Genomic DNA, 17813 nt, shown 5'->3' with positions numbered 1-17813 from the left:
AAGTTCTTGTTAGTATTTCCTGAACTTCTGAATGTTGTTTGCTCATAAAAGTCACCTATACCGACACAGGAGAATCAATTATTCTGCTGGTCCACTAATAATCTCAGAAACTCTGCTACAAAGCATTAAATTATCTCTCTCTCTCTCTCTCTCTCTCCCTTTCTTTCACTTTCTCAGTTCCTCCCTCGCGCTTGTGCTGGTGTTCCACTGACCCATATTCCTCTGGTAGTTCTTTAAAGGAGACATATTATGCCCCTTTTTACAATATGTAATATAAGTCTCTGGTGTCTCCAGAATGTGTCTGTGAAGTTTCAGCTCAAAATACTCCACAGGCATTTTCAAAATATATAATATAATAAATGATCTATTTTCAGTGGAAGCAGAAATGCCTGTCTCTTTAAATGCAAATGAGCAAACTTTTCCAGAATAGAGCTGCACCATTACAGCTCGGACCTCCTAAAAACATCTGTTTTGGTTCTGATTATCATGTTTATCGTGCTGAAATCATGCGTTTTAAACTTCTGATATACGGTTGCATGATGAATCTAAAACTCCCTCCATTAACAATTGTCATCAGACTTTAATTAGACTCCGTTCCTTTTGTTTTATAATAATTAGCAGAGTTTTGAAGCTACTTTTGCAAGCACATCATGGCAACTAAAACTACTAAAGTATTAAGAATTATGCACAGCAATTACATCTATTTGGTGAGTACAGTAAACATGCACGGAGCCGGTAAAGCCACGCAGCTGATGTGTTTTAGGATGTTGGACGGAGAGTCTGATGGAGGATTCTGTGTTTGCCATGGCAACCAATACTGTGTCCTGATACAGGCTTTCCAGCATCACACATGATTTCTGCTTTAGCTGATTAAAAAGATGTTCCGTAAATGTATTCGTTTTTGTGTTGTCGGCATGTTTTATCCTATAAAATAAGTATGCAGTGCTAAAAAGTTTTAGTGCTTGAAGTGTTCGATTTGATTTGTTTAACGTATTTATTTGATCAATTCGGAGCAAATTTCTGCCATGTTATTTTATTATAAACATCAGTAAACTGTGCCATATAGCATCGTTATTTCAGCTCCTGACACTGCTACAACAGACCCAGTTTCACCTTTTGCTGCATCAGTGGAATATATGAGAAAACTACCACCAAAATAGAGCAGGATGTTCACATGTGCCTTCAAAAGGTAGCTCTGGGCTCAGCTTCTTGTAAATTTGAGCATCACCACATACATATATTAAGCCTGGACCTATTGCAGTCACTTCCAACAACCGCCACGGTCACTGTTGAACTGTCATGTTGATATTTTCATAGGCATTTTGCATTGTGCTGTACACGTCTGTTCTACTTAAATGTTTTTTTTGTTCCCTGACTAATTGCTCTTTTGTGATTCTGTTTTTGTAACTACCTGACAGAATCGCTTTTTCACACAAAGCTCTCTGCCTATATCTTTCCAGTCATGTTTAATAAGAATTGTCTGTTTCATCCCGAAATACTCTTTAATTTTCAACACTCTTCGTGGTCTTGTAAAGCAACCTTGAATTTTTGGCAAGGCACTCTACAAATAAAACATAATAATATTTTTTTTCTGCAATTTGATTCACATCTAGGTGCACGAGTTAATCAAAGTTATTATTTATAATAATACAATTTATTACCTTTACTTGTTTAACTCACACAGCACAGAGTTGTATCATCTTGCAAGAAATTGTTTCAGTAACACTTTAGTATAGGGGACCAGTTCTCACTACTAACTAGTTGCTTATTAGTATGCCTGCTATTAACATATTGGCTTTTTATTAGCATAGTACTTACATATTCTACATCCCTAAGCAATACCTAAACTTAACAACTACCTTACTAACTATTCAGCAAATTAGGAGTTGCAAAAGGCAAAAGTCGCAGTTAAAAGTTTGTTAATAGCGAGAATGGAACCTTAAAATAAAGTGTGACCATTGTTTCATTATATTAAAGCAGCTATATTGAGGCAAACGTGCATTTGCGAAAGGCGACCGTCGGCTCCACATAAGAGTCACGGGCTGACAGCAGCATGACATTCACTAAAGCAAGAGCCAAAAGAGCTGATCGTCTATGAAAATGATTTATGTTCAAGTGCGTTCCTGACATGCGTGTCTTTTCTGTGGCGCGTGTGTGCGAGGCTGCGTGCGGTTAGTGCTGCTGTCGTTGGTTGAGTATTGAGCTCCAGTCTGACCTACTTTCGTACTTCGCTTCAGCTCAGCGCTGTTTACAGGCGCTCGTCAGCGGACGATGTGGACCCGGTAACGAAAACACGTCGCCTAAACGCCGAGTCGCGTGCGCTCCCGTGCCGCTTTTCTCCTGGGATTCTTCAGTTATTGTGCTTTGTACATATTTTGTCCCGTGTCCGACTTCAGAGTGGCTCTATCGTGGGTTGTTTATGAGCTCACTCGTGGATTCAGTATGAGAGGCGCGGACGAGGGCAAAAGTGAAGTGTGGATCGGTAACGTTAGTCCTTAACGCACGGTAAGATATTCCCTACGTTATATATGGTAATGCCAACAAGAAAGTGTAAGACAATTTAAGTTACCGGAGCTGTTTTTAACACATTTAAAGATCGCTCGTTTGGTTCCATTAGATTAACTAGATAAACTAAGTGGAAATCTTAAGTTACGGAGTTGTGAATATTAAGATATTGACGTGTGAGGGTCGCGTGGTTCTGTGATGTTACCGCGCGCTTTCCTGCACCTTAATCTTTTTATCCAGTGCGCGATGGATTGTGTGAGCGCGCTACCACATCCAGTCCGGTTTTGGACAATGAAGTTATGGTAATGAAGGCTTATTAATATTTTGTCTGTGGCTTTTGCTGGTTTGACTGTCTTGGTTCCGGATTGATCTGAAATCTTGGAATGCGTTCAAAATGGGGGACTGTACAATGCGCTGAATCCAGTATCTCCAGCAGCATAAAACCTGCCTGCTTGGACGATAATGCTTGATGTTGGGCTAGTGAGACTTGAACATATTTGCACTTGTATGAGCGCGCTACCACATCCAGTCCGGTTTTGGACAATGAATTTATGGTAATGAAGGCTTATTAATATTTTGTCTGTGGCTTTTGCTGGTTTGACTGTCTTGGTTCCGGATTGATCTTAAATCTTGGAATGCGTTCAAAATGGGGGACTGTACAATGCGCTGAATCCAGTATCTCCAGCAGCATAAAACCTGCCTGCTTGGACGATAATGCTTGATGTTGGGCTAGTGAGACTTGAACATATTTGCACTTGTGTGAGGGATTCATAAGAGCTCCTGTCTGACTTAATTGCACGGTACAAATGTTTTCATCCTTATGTTGTGACCTAGTTTCCATCCACTTGTCACTTTAATTAATTTTTTTAATTTTTTAATCTTCATTCAAAGTGGTTGAAAAGGTGCATACAGTACCTCAGGGTTTTAAACATTTAAGAAAATAGCTGAGTGGTTTGATTTTTGTTAAAGGCTAACTTACTGGTTCCGTGGCCTTGGACTCCTTCTGCTGTTTGGGCTGGAAGCGCGTGTTTGGGTTCTGTTTGTTGTGGTTCAGGAAATAATGTGGACTTTGCAAGTAACAATTTAAGGACAGCAGACGCGTAACGTGCCCATGGACTTTTTAAGTGAAATGTACACCAGTGTATAAAGCAGTTACGAATTAATTAGGCTGCATGTTTTAGTCAGAGCGTCTTCAAATAGACTAGTAAACAAACAGAAGTCGCGTTGTGTCTGACTTAGGGCTGGACGATATGGCCAAAATTGATATCACGATATATTTCTTAATTTCGGTCGATACGATATAATTCCGATATCGATATGAACTCTATTTATCTGAAATATAAATCTTTTGTAACATTATAAATTTCTTTATCATCACTTTTGATCAATTTTAAGCATCCTTGCTAAATAAAAGTATTAATTTCTATAATTTCTTTCCCAAAAAAATTAAAATTATACTGAATGGAATAGTGTATAATGCTACAAAAGCTTTTTATTTCAGATAAATGCTGATCTTTGGATCTTTCTATTTATCAAAGAATCCTGATTTTAAATATTGATAATCAGCATATTAGAATGATTTCTGAAGGATCATGTGACACTGACTCTGAGGAAGCAACCATGGCAACAGAACGCCGCTTTCCAATTTGCGAACGTTAATGAACAAAGTTATGACAAAAAGATTATTTAGCACTTCATTACAAGTGTACCACATTGTTAATGTACTTTATTATGCATGCAGCTTTTTAGCTTCATATTATGTATAACATATTTAGAATAGTTATAAAAGACTAAAGGTTTGAAACAAAATGCTGCTTAAATAGTTTTTTTTTTTTTTAATGAAATTTATTAATTTGGCAATATCTACGGCTTAAAAATTAGGAATATCCCAAGCTCTTTATTATAAGTACCAACATTATCAATATGCCAGTTGTGATGTGCAAGAGCAGAAATTCATTTTAGGATGTGGTGTCTTTGCTTTTGATGGTGGATTAGTTAAAGGGATATTCACCCAAAAATGAAAATAGTTTCATAATTTAATTACCCTCATTTCGTTCCAAACCTGTATGACTGACTTTCTTCTGTGGAACATAAAAGAAGATATTTTAAAGCAATGTCTCACTCTCTCTCTCTCTGTGTGTGTGTGTGTGTGTGTGTGTGTCCCCAAAACAATGACTTCCATCCTATGGAAAAAAATGATGCTAAGTAAATCATGACAAGATTTTCCTTTTTGGGTGAACTATCAATCCCTTTAAGTGATGGTTGTGGGTTAAGTAGGTTTAGTCCTAACCCTAACCCTTCCCAAAAGTATTTCATGTCATTTAGAGGCAAGTGCGAGCATGCATGAATCTGTGAGTTCTTGTAATATCACACATGATGGAGGCTGTTGCATGTTCATTTGATGGAGACTTGCGTGAATGCTTGTAAACTCGTGCAGTGTTGATGAGTGTGTAGATGTGTTTCGGAGCCTGTACCTACATGGGCCCCTTTGTCAATGGTGTGTGTGTGTGTGCACGCGCTGCTGCTGCTGCTGTACGGTGGGCCCCTGTTTAAAGGTGGGCTCTCGGCTTCATGAAAATACCGTAAACAGTAAGTGATGCAATAATTCCCTCACCGCTTACACGGGGGTCAGGCTGTTGAGGGGGTCCGCTCCTGGAAATCAATCTTTGTTGTTCTCTCTCTGTCCTTATCTGTTTTCCTCTGTCTCTTGCCCTGGTCAAGAGCCTGTTGTTACTAATTACTGTTTGCATCAATACTTCTGTCATTTCTGTGTGTACTGCACATATTGCCCTGAGAGACAAATTAAGCTGTTTAATAAAAGCACAGAAGGATACTTGATCCTCATTGCCTTTTCCTGACCTTATCTTTCTCTAGGTTATGTTTTTGTTTGTGAGTGAATGACTGTGTGTGATTATGGATGAATGAGGTGCACTTGAAACATTCACCTGATTTATGAAGGCAGCATTTACAGTAAATGCAAGGAAAACACTGCTGCATGAATCATCCCAGCAGTGAATCAGCACTCCCCAAGATCCACAGTGCTATTGTCTCTGCCTTTTTTTAAATAAATGCATTTTATATGCATTCTGCTTTGTGAATAATGAATAATTGATTGAACTAGTTGATTAAACAATAATTCTAATTTAAACAAACTAAATTTCAAATTAATTGTATTTTTCACTCCATTTATTGCTAATTTATATTTCATATTACTGAAATTACTAAACAGACAAAATGCACAATAAATACTTGTGCCATAGATACATTTAGGGCCCTGTCTAACACCCGGCGCAAGTGCTTTTGCTAGTTTCAGCCCGACGCAGTTCTCATTTTCCCGTCCTGTACCACGTTGTTTAAATAGCAAATGCATTTGCACTGTTTAGACCGTAAGAAAATGTGCTGGTCTAAAGAAAAGGTGTGTTTAGGCGCATTGTTGGCGCGTTGCTATTTTGAGGAACTGAAAATAGACTGCGCCATAGACCAACTCAAACCTGGTCTAAAGTCTGGCGCAATATTTTTTCTTTGTTATTTAAAGAGCGCGTTAGTAATATGGGCCTATAGGCGGGTGCACAACGCGCGTACACGTTGCTTATTACACACACAGGGATGCGCAGCAGCACACAAACATTTTTAAAAGTGAAAAATTACATTCCGCCATGTAAATAGCGAACCCGCCATGGCGCGAGCGCAACTGGCTTTTAAAGGGGATGGGAAGTGAAACTCTGATTGGTTTATTGCACATTACGCCCAAAAACACCCATTACTCATTAAGAGAATAGGGACAACCTGTTTAGACCATGCGCCCGGGCACGCCGACTGTTTTCCCATCGTTAAACTAGCAAAAGTGGATTTGTACACGCCCTGAGTGCACTTGCGCCGTGCACTTTAGACCATGCACTTAGATCGTTAAAATAGGGCCCTTAGATATATTGTTGTTAACTTTATATTTGTAGGTGTGTGTAACTAATATTTGGTATATTGAAAAGCTATACAGATCTACACAGACATACACAGATCTTTATGGCTATATTAGTGAAAATGTGTCATAGACTCACTTCTGAGTCCTTGGACATAAAAAAATTTACTTCAATTACAAATTTCCATTTAAACAATGAACTACCATTCAAAAGCTTGGGGTCAATGAGATTTTTATTTTATTTTATTTTTTTTTAAAAAGAAGACTCACCAAGAGTCTCACTTTTTTGTTTGGTCAAAAATACAGTTTAAAATACTGTTTTCTATTTGAATATATTTTTGAATAAAAGCTGAACATTTAGCAGCCATCACTCCTGTATTCAGTGTCACATGGTCGTTCAGTAGTCATTCAAATATTCTGATTTGGTGCTCAAGTAAAATTTATTCTTATTATCTATATTAACAACAGTTGTGTTGCTTAATTTTTTTTGTGGAAAGTGTAATACATTTTTTTGGGGGGATTCTTTGATAAATAGAAAGTTCAATACATTTATTTTAAAGAGCATTTCAAATATGATCTTTAATAACAGTATACATGTAGCTATTTACGGTCACTTTTGATTAATATTTGATGTGTCCTTGCTGAATAAAAGTATTCTTTAAAAAATGTTTCTGACCCCAAGATCTTGAACAGTAGTTTATCTCTACGTGAGGCTTTTAAGCTATTGACTATAAAGTCCATGCTTGTATATATAATGGTCCTCATTCATGAAGCACAAGCAGAACGAATTTCGGTCAATGTCGTTCATACAACCATGCATAAATTTGCACTCAATTCAATAAGAAATTTGTTCTGCTCATGTTTCATGAATGAGGCCACACACGTCATGAGGTACACACACGTCTCTGGGCTAACATCACATTAACACTCCTGTGACACTGCACCAACAACTCCTGTTGCTGCTGTAACATTCTTGAGTGATTCCACCTCTTCCGGAATCCTCCTGGGGCCCCTATCAGCTCTCACCACTGAGTGTGACCCTTGACCTCTTTCTGAACCAAACAGCTACTTTTACACACTCCTGTGTCTGATGTGTGTGCATTTATTTGGTCATGATTAAGTGTTTGTTAGCTTGTGTGTATTTATGTGTTCATTGTGTGTGTAAGTAGATAATAGGGAAGATTCTTCTTATTAGTGAGATGTTGCAGAGAATGGGGAAGGAGTTAACTCTATGATAAAAGAAGACTCGCCTTTCTTACAGTGACCTCTGTTCTCTTTGCTCAGTTTATTATTTTATGTGCTGGTTGCTTTTAGCAGACAACACACACACAGATAGATAGATACATAGATAGATAGATATTAAATGGAATAGTTTATTGAAAAACAAAAATTATAAAAGAAAGCAAAAATTATTTTAAAAAATTAGCACGTATTTTTGTTGCATATCTTATTTGATAAATCAGGCTTTTATGGCTTGTATATAGGAGAATAGGGAGCTCATACTTGAGGAGAAAAAAACCTGTCAATTCACAATGTCAAACTTTCCTGCTTGGTTTAATTTGTCATGATATGTGAAATTTAAAAATATAATTAAATGGTAATAATATACCACTTCAGGAGGTGGTTTGAGACTCATTCCAGAAGCAGCTGGACAAGTGTAAATGCATCTGGTTGTTTAAGGCTCATATGTAAATTTTACTCCTCCCAAAACGGCCAAAAATAAAGATTTGACAGTGTGCGGCTTTTGGCTTTCAGTAGCTAGATACCACAATGCTACTGCAACATGCATCATGGCCTGTTGGAGATGAGCAACTCTCTTCAGCAACCATGTGCAAACTGATACAAATAAAACACACCGTTTGCATCACAATTTGCGGCATCTTCGCATTTTCAACACAGTCATCATATTCATTATAAGCGGTGAACACTATTCTCTCATCAGTACAGATGACACTTTCTGAACTGTTATGGTCTTGAAATCAGCTACTTTTGGTATGGAAACCACATATACAGTGGGTACGGAAAGTATTCAGACCCCCTTAAATTTTTCACTCTTTGTTATATTGCAGCCATTTGCTAAAATCATTTAAGTTATTTTTTTTCCTCATTAATGTACACACAGCACCCCATATTAACAGAAAAACACAGAATTGTTGACATTTTTGCAGATTTATTAAAAAAGAAAAACTGAAATATCACATGGTCCTAAGTATTCAGACCCTTTGCTGTGACACTCATATATTTAACTCAGGTGCTGTCCATTTCTTCTGATCATCCTTGAGATGGTTCTACACCTTCATTTGAGTCCAGCTGTGTTTGACTATACTGATTGGACTTGATTAGGAAAGCCACAAACCTGTCTATATAAGTTGAATGGCCCAGCCAGAGCCCTGACTTAAACCCAATTGAGCATCTCTGGAGAGACCTAAAAATGGCTGTCCACCAACGTTTACCATCCAACCTGACAGAACTGGAGAGGCTCTGCAAGGAGGAATGGCAGAGGATCCCTAAATCCAGGTGTGAAAAACTTGTTGCCTCTTTCCCAAAAAGACTCATGGCTGTATTCGATCAAAAGGGTGCTTCTACTAAATACTGAGCAAAGGGTCTGAATACTTAGGACCATGTGTTATTTCAGTTTTTCTTTTTTAATAAATCTGCAAAAATGTCAACAATTCTGTGTTTTTCTGTCAATATGGGGTGCTGTGTGTACATTAATGAGGAAAAAAAATTAACTTAAATGATTTTAGCAAATGGCTGCAATATAACAAAGAGTGAAAAATTTAAGGGGATCTGAATACTTTCCGTACCCACTGTACATAGAAATCTTTTACACAATGAATGTGGAAATGGGTTATGATGATTTCATGTAAAAATAAACTTTGTATGACAAAAAGTTTCCAATAGTTACAATGTGACCTACATACAACAGCAAGAATGGAAACCTTGGAAATAAAAATGACTGTAGATGCTTAAATTTTAGTTGTTAATATCTATTAGGAGTGTTTGAAAGTTGCTCATCCTGTCTATGCTCTGTACTTTCCAAGAGGTGTCTGTGTCTCAAGAAGCGATTGTTAATATGAACTTTGATTTGAACTCATTGCTCTCTCTCTCTCTCTCTCTCTCTGTGTGTGTGTGTGTGTGTGGTGTGTGTGTGTGTAATTTGAGGCCACGCTGTAGGTTGTAAACATGTATCTGTGTGAGCTACACATCACTGGGTGTGGCTGAAGGCAGATTATGTGTGGACAGTCAGGTATGAATACCCACAGACACATTTTTCTGAAAACTAGATCAGATCATGTCTAGTATTTGTTTATGTCCTGTTTAAGGGGATAAACTGAGTATATTAAGAATGAGTGTGTGTATGTGCCTGTGTAAATGTATTTAGGTTAAAATATTTGGGTAAGGAGGGGTGGCCAGTTTACAATTGATTTTTTTTTTTGTAGGTGTCTTTTGTTTGTGTTTCAGAGACAAAAAGAGAGATATTCAGGTCTTTCTGCATGGGATAAAAAAAATTTTTTCTCAGTGGCTTCCTTCATGTGGTTGAGTCTTTCTCTTCTTTCCTCCTTTTGTGTCTATAAACTTTTCATAAACAATTTATTCATGTTTTACAGTGTTGTTTGCTGTGTGAATGAGAATGTAGCACATGTTCACATTGAGTAGAGCGGTGTGTTAGAGAGCAAGATGCAGCAACTCAAACTCAGGAACCTTATCTACATGATTCATGATGGCAGTGATGTTTTGTCAAATGTGATGTGTTGAAGCCAGTGTTGGCTTTCCTCTAGCAGTTTTATAGTTTTAATTATTGATCTTGAAGTAGTATCCTGCTAAATTGGATTTATCCTAACTCATTATCTTTATCTTAACCTATTCATCTTTATCTGTTGTATTAAAGTGTTTCTTAATGCAATTTTGTATATCCCTTGGTGGTAATTATTAAAAGTTTGTTTGTTTTCAACTTAAAACTTGGTGAAATTATTTCAGTGTGTGCATGAGTAGGCCTACATTTTGAACATTTCTATCATATTTAACAATACTGTGATAATACTTAAAACTGTAATTATTTTTAGAGCCCGACCGATACCGATATTAGGGAGTAAAAAAAGACTGATATGTCGGCCGATATTCTTTATGTGTAGGCTATTTTATAGTACAGTAGAGTCAAAAGTTTGGACACACTTCTCATTCGTGTGTTCAAACTTTTGATTGGTACTGTATATAGAATACAGTATATAGCCTACATAATCAGAATATATATACATAAACACATTTTTGCAATGATAAATCAAATGTGGTGATCAAACACTTATAGTGATGTGACAAACATAGGCCTATAGTGGAGGCAGGGTATTTAACAATTTAACAATAAACTTTATTATTCTAAATGAGTCTGACATCAGTGCACTTAACAGTAAACTTCACTTCACTTATTATAAATTACTTAACTAACACAAATAGAACAAAGTATATATAACTTGAATTAAGAAATTAAACAAGGTAACTGTGTAGGGCAAGCAAGATACTGCCAAACCAACAGGGGCAGGTTTATGCAGGAAGCCCAGCTTTTCCAAATGTAAACATATAAAATGAATAAATAATAATAATTAATAAACTCTGTGTTGTGTATTTTCTGGTAATCAAATTAACATGCAGAACATTCGTATTTAAATCGTCTTTTTTGCAGTTTAATGTTCACAGACACAGTCAGTCTCACAGACACAGTCTGAACATGTATATATATGTACTGACCTGTTTTTTATTTATTCATCAAAAAGACAAATTCCATGAAATTCCGCGTTATACAGTAAATTTCATTTGCTGTGTTTTTATTAGCAAAGTTTTACACTGCTGTTTGCAAGACTTGATTCTGATTGGTCAATTGCAGTGTGCAGTTGTCAGATCTTTGAATTAGTGCTGTCAAATTGATTTATGGCGATTAATCGCATCCAAAATAAAAGTTTGTGTATGTATGTGTGTATATACAAATACACACACATACATGTATATATTTAAAAAATATATGCAATTTATATTTATATATAAACTAAATATATGTATATTGTATATATAATATATATATAACTAAAAACACACCTGTTCCACCTTTATTTGACCCCCTAACTCTAACAATTTCTATTCTATTTTAATTCTACTTTATCTATATTTAACCCTTTTTTTTTTTTAAACAACAACAAAAAACCCACTAGCTTTCTATTTTTTCTATTCTATCTACTTGTTTTTCTTTGTGTGTGTGTGTGTGTGTGTGTGTGTGTCTTGTTTTTTCTTTGTGTGTGTGTGTGTGTGTGTGTACATGTGTGTGTGTAATATATATATACATACACACACCTTGCTACGTGTACTGCGTTAGGCTAACCGAGACTTGTCATTTGCACTTATATATTGTTGCTCTTTTGTTAGGTTTGACTGCTTTTATTGTCCTCATTTGTAAGTCGCTTTGGATAAAAGCGTCTGCTAAATGACTAAATGTAAATATAATATAAATCATATAATACATGCACAGTATAAACATATTTATTGTGGATGCGATTAATCACCATTAATCGATTTGACAGTACTAATTTGAATATGAGTAAATATTATTAACAGAGTTTGTTTGTTGTATGTGCTATTATCAGCGTTTGTTCTGTTTTTTGTAACAGAGTTGAATGTTTTAATAGGCTTTTCGCAAAGAGAGAGTTGTTCATTACTAGCACAGAGTTTACCATGTTTGTTATCATGAAAGTTTGCTGTGTTTATTATTTCTGGACAGTTTGCTGACTTCATTATCGGCACACATTGTATATTCATCAGAATGATTGCTGTTTATTATAAGCAGACAGTTTGCTGTTTATATTATTGCCAGAGAATTTGCATCATTATCATCAGAGTTTGCTGTTAATATCGGCTGAGAATTTATTTTCAACAGAGAGTGTTACTATGAGAAAAGTGTTTGTTAGGAATGAATCACAATTGTTAAATAAAACTGACTAGTCAAGTAGTGAGGTTGACTAGATTTTTTTTTTTTTTAAGAAAATGACGCTTATTAGCATGCTGTGTGTTAGCATTAAGTCATTAAAACCTTTTGGTAAAACTAAAATCCTCTCTGAAAATTTTCACAAGTGATACACACATGCAGATATACATTAGGGTTGTGACGGTGAGGAAATTTTCCCACCGGTTAATTGATGTGTGACAACACCCATAATACCGGTATCACCGTGGGGGCAGGGGCGTTTCCTCGCTTTCCTTCGCTTTTAAATAGCTTGCAAAAGTGGTGTGCACATTTTACTTTCACTTTCAAATAGAGGCAATTCAGCGTAAAGCAATTGTTCGTTTGAATTTGCCCTCTTTTCCTCACTTTCCTTCGCTTTTAAATAGCTTAAAAGCACCGTGCGCATTTTACTTTCACTTTTAATTAGCGGCAATTCGGCGTCAATTGCTTGAATGCAACAACAAAATACAACGTAAAACTCACTTTAGCCTATATATAAAACATAGAACTTTTATTAACAAAACAAATAAAATGCACCATGCTATAGGGCAGGCTATGCCTAATATCAAATAAGAAATAACTTACATGAAGTTTAAATAGGTAGCCTATACAAAACTGGAAATAAGTAAGCATGTATAATATATAGGCTAACCAAATAAATAAGAAACGTAGAAAGTTTATTAGCAAAACGACTAAGAAAGCTTGGAGGCACGGCATACACCTTGATGCCAAATAAAATAAATAAATGACACAAAGTTTAAATAAAGTAAAAATCAGCAAACACTGTGGAACCAATTAAAATAAGAAACGAATGTTTAAAAAAAACTTCAAAAATCACCTAGATAAACGGCAAAAGTCAACAGGCTTTTCAAAATCCAAAATATTGCCAAACAGGCGCTTTTGCATTTCGTTTCGAAACTAAATCATCCGCGATCGTCTTGTCTGTCTCACCTCACTCTTCTTGTCAGTCAACTCGACTCACTCTCCTCACTGGAGAAATTAAATCTGATCTGTGACGCGACTGTCGTTCGGCATGTAGCATTGAGCAGCCGCGTTCAGTTTTTAATTGTAGTGTCTGTTCTTTTACTGAACTAAATTATTTTTATTACTATAAAAAAATCTAAACGACGGTGGGGGTCGGTGCCGCGGTGGGCAAGTGACGTAACCGGTGTTGCAGCTTAACAACGGTATCACCGTCAGCACCGTCTATCGTGGCAAGCCTAGTTGGTTCAGAACAACATTTCACTGCAGAAGAGCATGTATAAGGCATGCAACCCGGCCAGTGAACTAAAATGAGTTGAGCCCCTGGATCAGTAGTCAGTACCTGCTCAGGCATATCTCCGTTTTGCAGGCCAGAGTTCAAAAGTTTGTAGTTGCAGGTGAAAAGGTCCCATTTAGTGAGGTCATGGGCACTGCAAGGAGCACAATCACAGGCACACACACACACACGTGTTATGATGAAGAAAGTCCACTGGTCTATGAATGTGAACCTCACAAAACATGTACAGATGTATTTATTTAACTCCAAAATGTTTTTTTTAAATCTGTTTTAGGACTTTTGGAATTTCTCAGTTTTAGCGAAAAGTGTGTTCTTACTTGTGGAAGGCTGTGATTCTCTTGAGTGTTGACAAAACGTGATAGGCATCATCTTCATCAGGCTCCTCTCCCTTAAAGAAACAAAACCGTTAAAGTTGAAACTGGTGAAATCACAAAGAAAAGTTACAGAGAAAATTTCCACACACACCTCCTGCAGGACATCCTCCAACAGACGGTGGAACTTGTCAATCTGTTCATCAATCATCTGGCTGCGGACAATATCTACACGGTTATAGATGGTGAATTCCTCATTGCACAGTGCATGGAATGTCATGGAACATGCCTCTAATACATCTGTGTCTGTGTGCTTCTCCACCACATCACGGACCTGGCGCAGCAAAGCATCCAGATGCTGCAGGACATCAGTGCAAGAATTACTAATAGAACTACTACAACAAAACATTAACTATCTATCCTTTCTTGACTTTGTGTATTGATTAAAAAATATGTTACTACTATTGTAAACTTTCTTCATGATAAAAGTGACTTATTTTATACGCACATCATTTTGTGTACTATGTGGTACTTTTTTTTTTTTTGTATGGGAATAATTACCTTCTCCAGCCGACCAGTTGGGTAGATCTCTAGATCAAAATACTGAGGAAACTGCAACAGATTAGTGACCTTGTCTGGGTCCACTGAATACTGAGAAAGAGAGAGAGAAAGAAGTTTGAAAGAGTTTTTTCAGAAATCACTTGGTTTCCATCCTTATTCAGATTACAATCACTTATTTGGAATATCTGTATGCAGTGAGTTGTGGGCCACTGCTTTATCCCCAAAAAGCCAAACAATATTAACAGAAAAAATGAGCCGATATGGGCCGATACCGATATGGTGGCCGATATATCGTGCATCCCTACATTAAAACCTTTTGGTAAAACTGTAAAATCCTCTCTGAAAATTTTCACAAGTGATACACACATGCAGATATACATTAAGGTTGTGACGGTGAGGAAATTTTCCCACCGGTTAATTGATGTGTGACAACACCCATAATACCGGTATCACCGTGGGGGCAGGGGCGTTTCCTCGCTTTCCTTCGCTTTTAAATAGCTTGCAAAAGTGGTGTGCACATTTTACTTTCACTTTTAAATAGAGGCAATTCAGCGTAAAGCAATTGTTCGTTTGAATTTGCCCTCTTTTCCTCACTTTCCTTCGCTTTTAAATAGCTTAAAAGCACCGTGCGCATTTTACTTTCACTTTTAATTAGCGGCAATTCGGCGTCAATTGCTTGAATGCAACAACAAAATACAACGTAAAACTCACTTTAGCCTATATATAAAACATAGAACTTTTATTAACAAAACAAATAAAATGCACCATGCTATAGGGCAGGCTATGCCTAATATCAAATAAGAAATAACTTACATGAAGTTTAAATAGGTAGCCTATACAAAACTGGAAATAAGTAAGCATGTATAATATATAGGCTAACCAAATAAATAAGAAACGTAGAAAGTTTATTAGCAAAACGACTAAGAAAGCTTGGAGGCACGGCATACACCTTGATGCCAAATAAAATAAATAAATGACACAAAGTTTAAATAAAGTAAAAATCAGCAAACACTGTGGAACCAATTAAAATAAGAAACGAATGTTTAAAAAAAACTTCAAAAATCACCTAGATAAACGGCAAAAGTCAACAGGCTTTTCAAAATCCAAAATATTGCCAAACAGGCGCTTTTGCATATAAAATAAATAAATGACAAAAACTTTTGAATTCTGTTCTTTTCTGTTGTGCTCTATCCAGCTGCTCTAGACTTGAACACAAGAATGAATCCTATGTGCTCTTCATACAATAGACAGAGAATTTGCTGTTTATTATTAGCATAAAGTCTGCTGTATTAATCATTAGCTGAGAGTTTGTTGCGTCTCGCTCTTTGTGTCCCTTCTCTTTCATCATCTTTTTCATTTTCATTTTAAATGTGAATTAAATACGAAACTGTAGTTCAAAGGCTTGAACTATTTGTCAGACACGCCAAACAGGCGCTTTTGCATTTCGTTTCGAAACTAAATCATCCGCGATCGTCTTGTCTGTCTCACCTCACTCTTCTTGTCAGTCAACTCGACTCACTCTCCTCACTGGAGAAATTAAATCTGATCTGTGACGCGACTGTCGTTCGGCATGTAGCATTGAGCAGCCGCGTTCAGTTTTTAATTGTAGTGTCTGTTCTTTTACTGAACTAAATTATTTTTATTACTATAAAAAAATCTAAACGACGGTGGGGGTCGGTGCCGCGGTGGGCAAGTGACGTAACCGGAGTTGCGGCTTAACAACGGTATCACCATCACCACCGTCTATCACGGCAAGCCTAATAGACATCCTTGGCCATTGCTTCACAACTCGACCTGTTTCTTGCCCCATGACCATTGCATTTTCAAGCAGTTAAATTTTACGAAATGTAGCTCGAAACTTTTGAATTCTGTTCTTTTCTGTTGTGCTCTATCCAGCTGCTGTAGACTTGAACACAAGAATGAATCCTATGTGCTCTTCATACAATAGACAGAGAATTTGCTGTTTATTATTAGCATAAAGTCTGCTGTATTAATCATTAGCTGAGAGTTTGTTGCGTCTCGCTCTTTGTGTCCCTTCTCTTTCATCATCTTTTTCATTTTCATTTTAAATGTGAATTAAATACGAAACTGTAGTTCAAAGGCTTGAACTATTTGTCAGACACAATTACTGTGTGTGCGTGCGTGATCTGTATACAAGCGTATGTGTGTGCGTAAATGTGAGTGGATATGTGTGTATACAGTATGTGCTTTATTTATAAAGTTTGTGGAGGTCTGTATTCTAATTCTATCCAGCTGGACTCAATCTTACTGCTTCTCATTTGTGCTTGTCTGGTCATCACCAATGTTTTGCTGAAACTATTCTTAACCAACTCATGTATGGTAAAAAATCATAATGAATCTCTCTCTCTCTCGCTCTCTCTCGCTCTCTCTCTCTCTCTCTCTCGTTGTGCTTTGTGCTCTGAAGCAGCCTGATGGTATGAAATAGTTTTAAGTGAATTTCACGCACTCACATTTGTGTAAATTGATGCTGATATATGGCAAACACATTTCTCTTAGTAACATTAAAAATAATTGCCAGCTCAGTTTTTGGTTTAGAAACTTTCCATTACAACCTAATATTTCTAAGGATAATAAATATTTGTTTTTTCATTTGGTCCTGAAATAAAAGACAATTGTATTACCTTGCATAGCTGATTTCACAGATCTGTCAGTGTGATGTTATGCAGAGCAAAACATGTTTTAAAAAAGGTGTGTGTGTGTGTTTGAGAGAGAGAATATAGGTCAGTCATTATCTCACAAACACATACCTCTTCTCAGCTGATAAGTAAAAACTGCCAGATTTCTGGAATTGTTTCATAAACCACAGTTGATGCGTGTATATGTGCTGATAGTTTAAGCACAGTCACAGAGTACAATAAATGTTTCCTAGCCATCTTTATTTATTAAAAAAACTTTATAAAATGGACCACTGATGTTTATTTCCTAGTTGTGTTTTCAATCAAAATAATATTTTTTATTTTCAGATCCTCTGCCTCTGAAAGAAAGCCTCCGATCAGGGTCAAGTGGCCTTAAACCAGCTTCCTCCAGTGCTATTTTAGTTAACTAGTTATTCAGGCATCCCACTGACTATTTGATTTTGAAAACATAGTTTTGTAAATTCATCTGCCGTTTAAGCAGAAAGCTTATATTTTTTCTTTTATATTCTTGGTGTAGGCGGTGCTGCTAACCAAATTGACTTACATTACTGGCAAATGGCCAAACAAGAAGCCAAAAATACACAGAGCTTGCTAA

General features: G+C 36.6%; 2 protein-coding genes across 3 annotated transcripts in view; one reads left to right on the top strand and one right to left on the bottom strand.

Annotated features, from left to right (window-relative positions):
• Nucleotides 1-17813, top strand: part of LOC107597247 (neuronal PAS domain-containing protein 2-like) — a 69104-nt gene that overhangs the window by 27868 nt on the left and 23423 nt on the right. The window contains exon 1 of one of the 2 annotated variants that reach the window (XM_016288222.1): nucleotides 2172-2505. The exons of the other annotated variant lie outside the window; for it this stretch is intronic. The gene's annotated coding sequence lies outside the window, so the exon portion shown is untranslated. Of the gene's footprint in view, nucleotides 1-2171; nucleotides 2506-17813 lie in introns of those variants that run through there. 2 annotated transcript variants of the gene reach the window in all.
• On the bottom strand, nucleotides 1981-16329 carry LOC107597315 (cohesin subunit SA-2-like). Its single transcript, XM_016288329.1, has 6 exons — nucleotides 16285-16329; nucleotides 14562-14651; nucleotides 14155-14358; nucleotides 14007-14077; nucleotides 13605-13822; nucleotides 1981-2063 (listed from the first exon to the last, which is right to left on the bottom strand). Exons 1-6 carry the CDS (start codon nucleotides 16327-16329, stop codon nucleotides 1981-1983), a joined length of 711 nt encoding a protein of 236 aa, XP_016143815.1.

Source organism: Sinocyclocheilus grahami, unplaced genomic scaffold, assembly GCF_001515645.1.
Source record: "Sinocyclocheilus grahami isolate Dianchi unplaced genomic scaffold, SAMN03320097.WGS_v1.1 scaffold230.1, whole genome shotgun sequence".
NCBI classification, from domain to species: Eukaryota; Metazoa; Chordata; class Actinopteri; order Cypriniformes; family Cyprinidae; genus Sinocyclocheilus; species Sinocyclocheilus grahami.
This window is presented reverse-complemented; position numbering and strand designations above follow the sequence as displayed.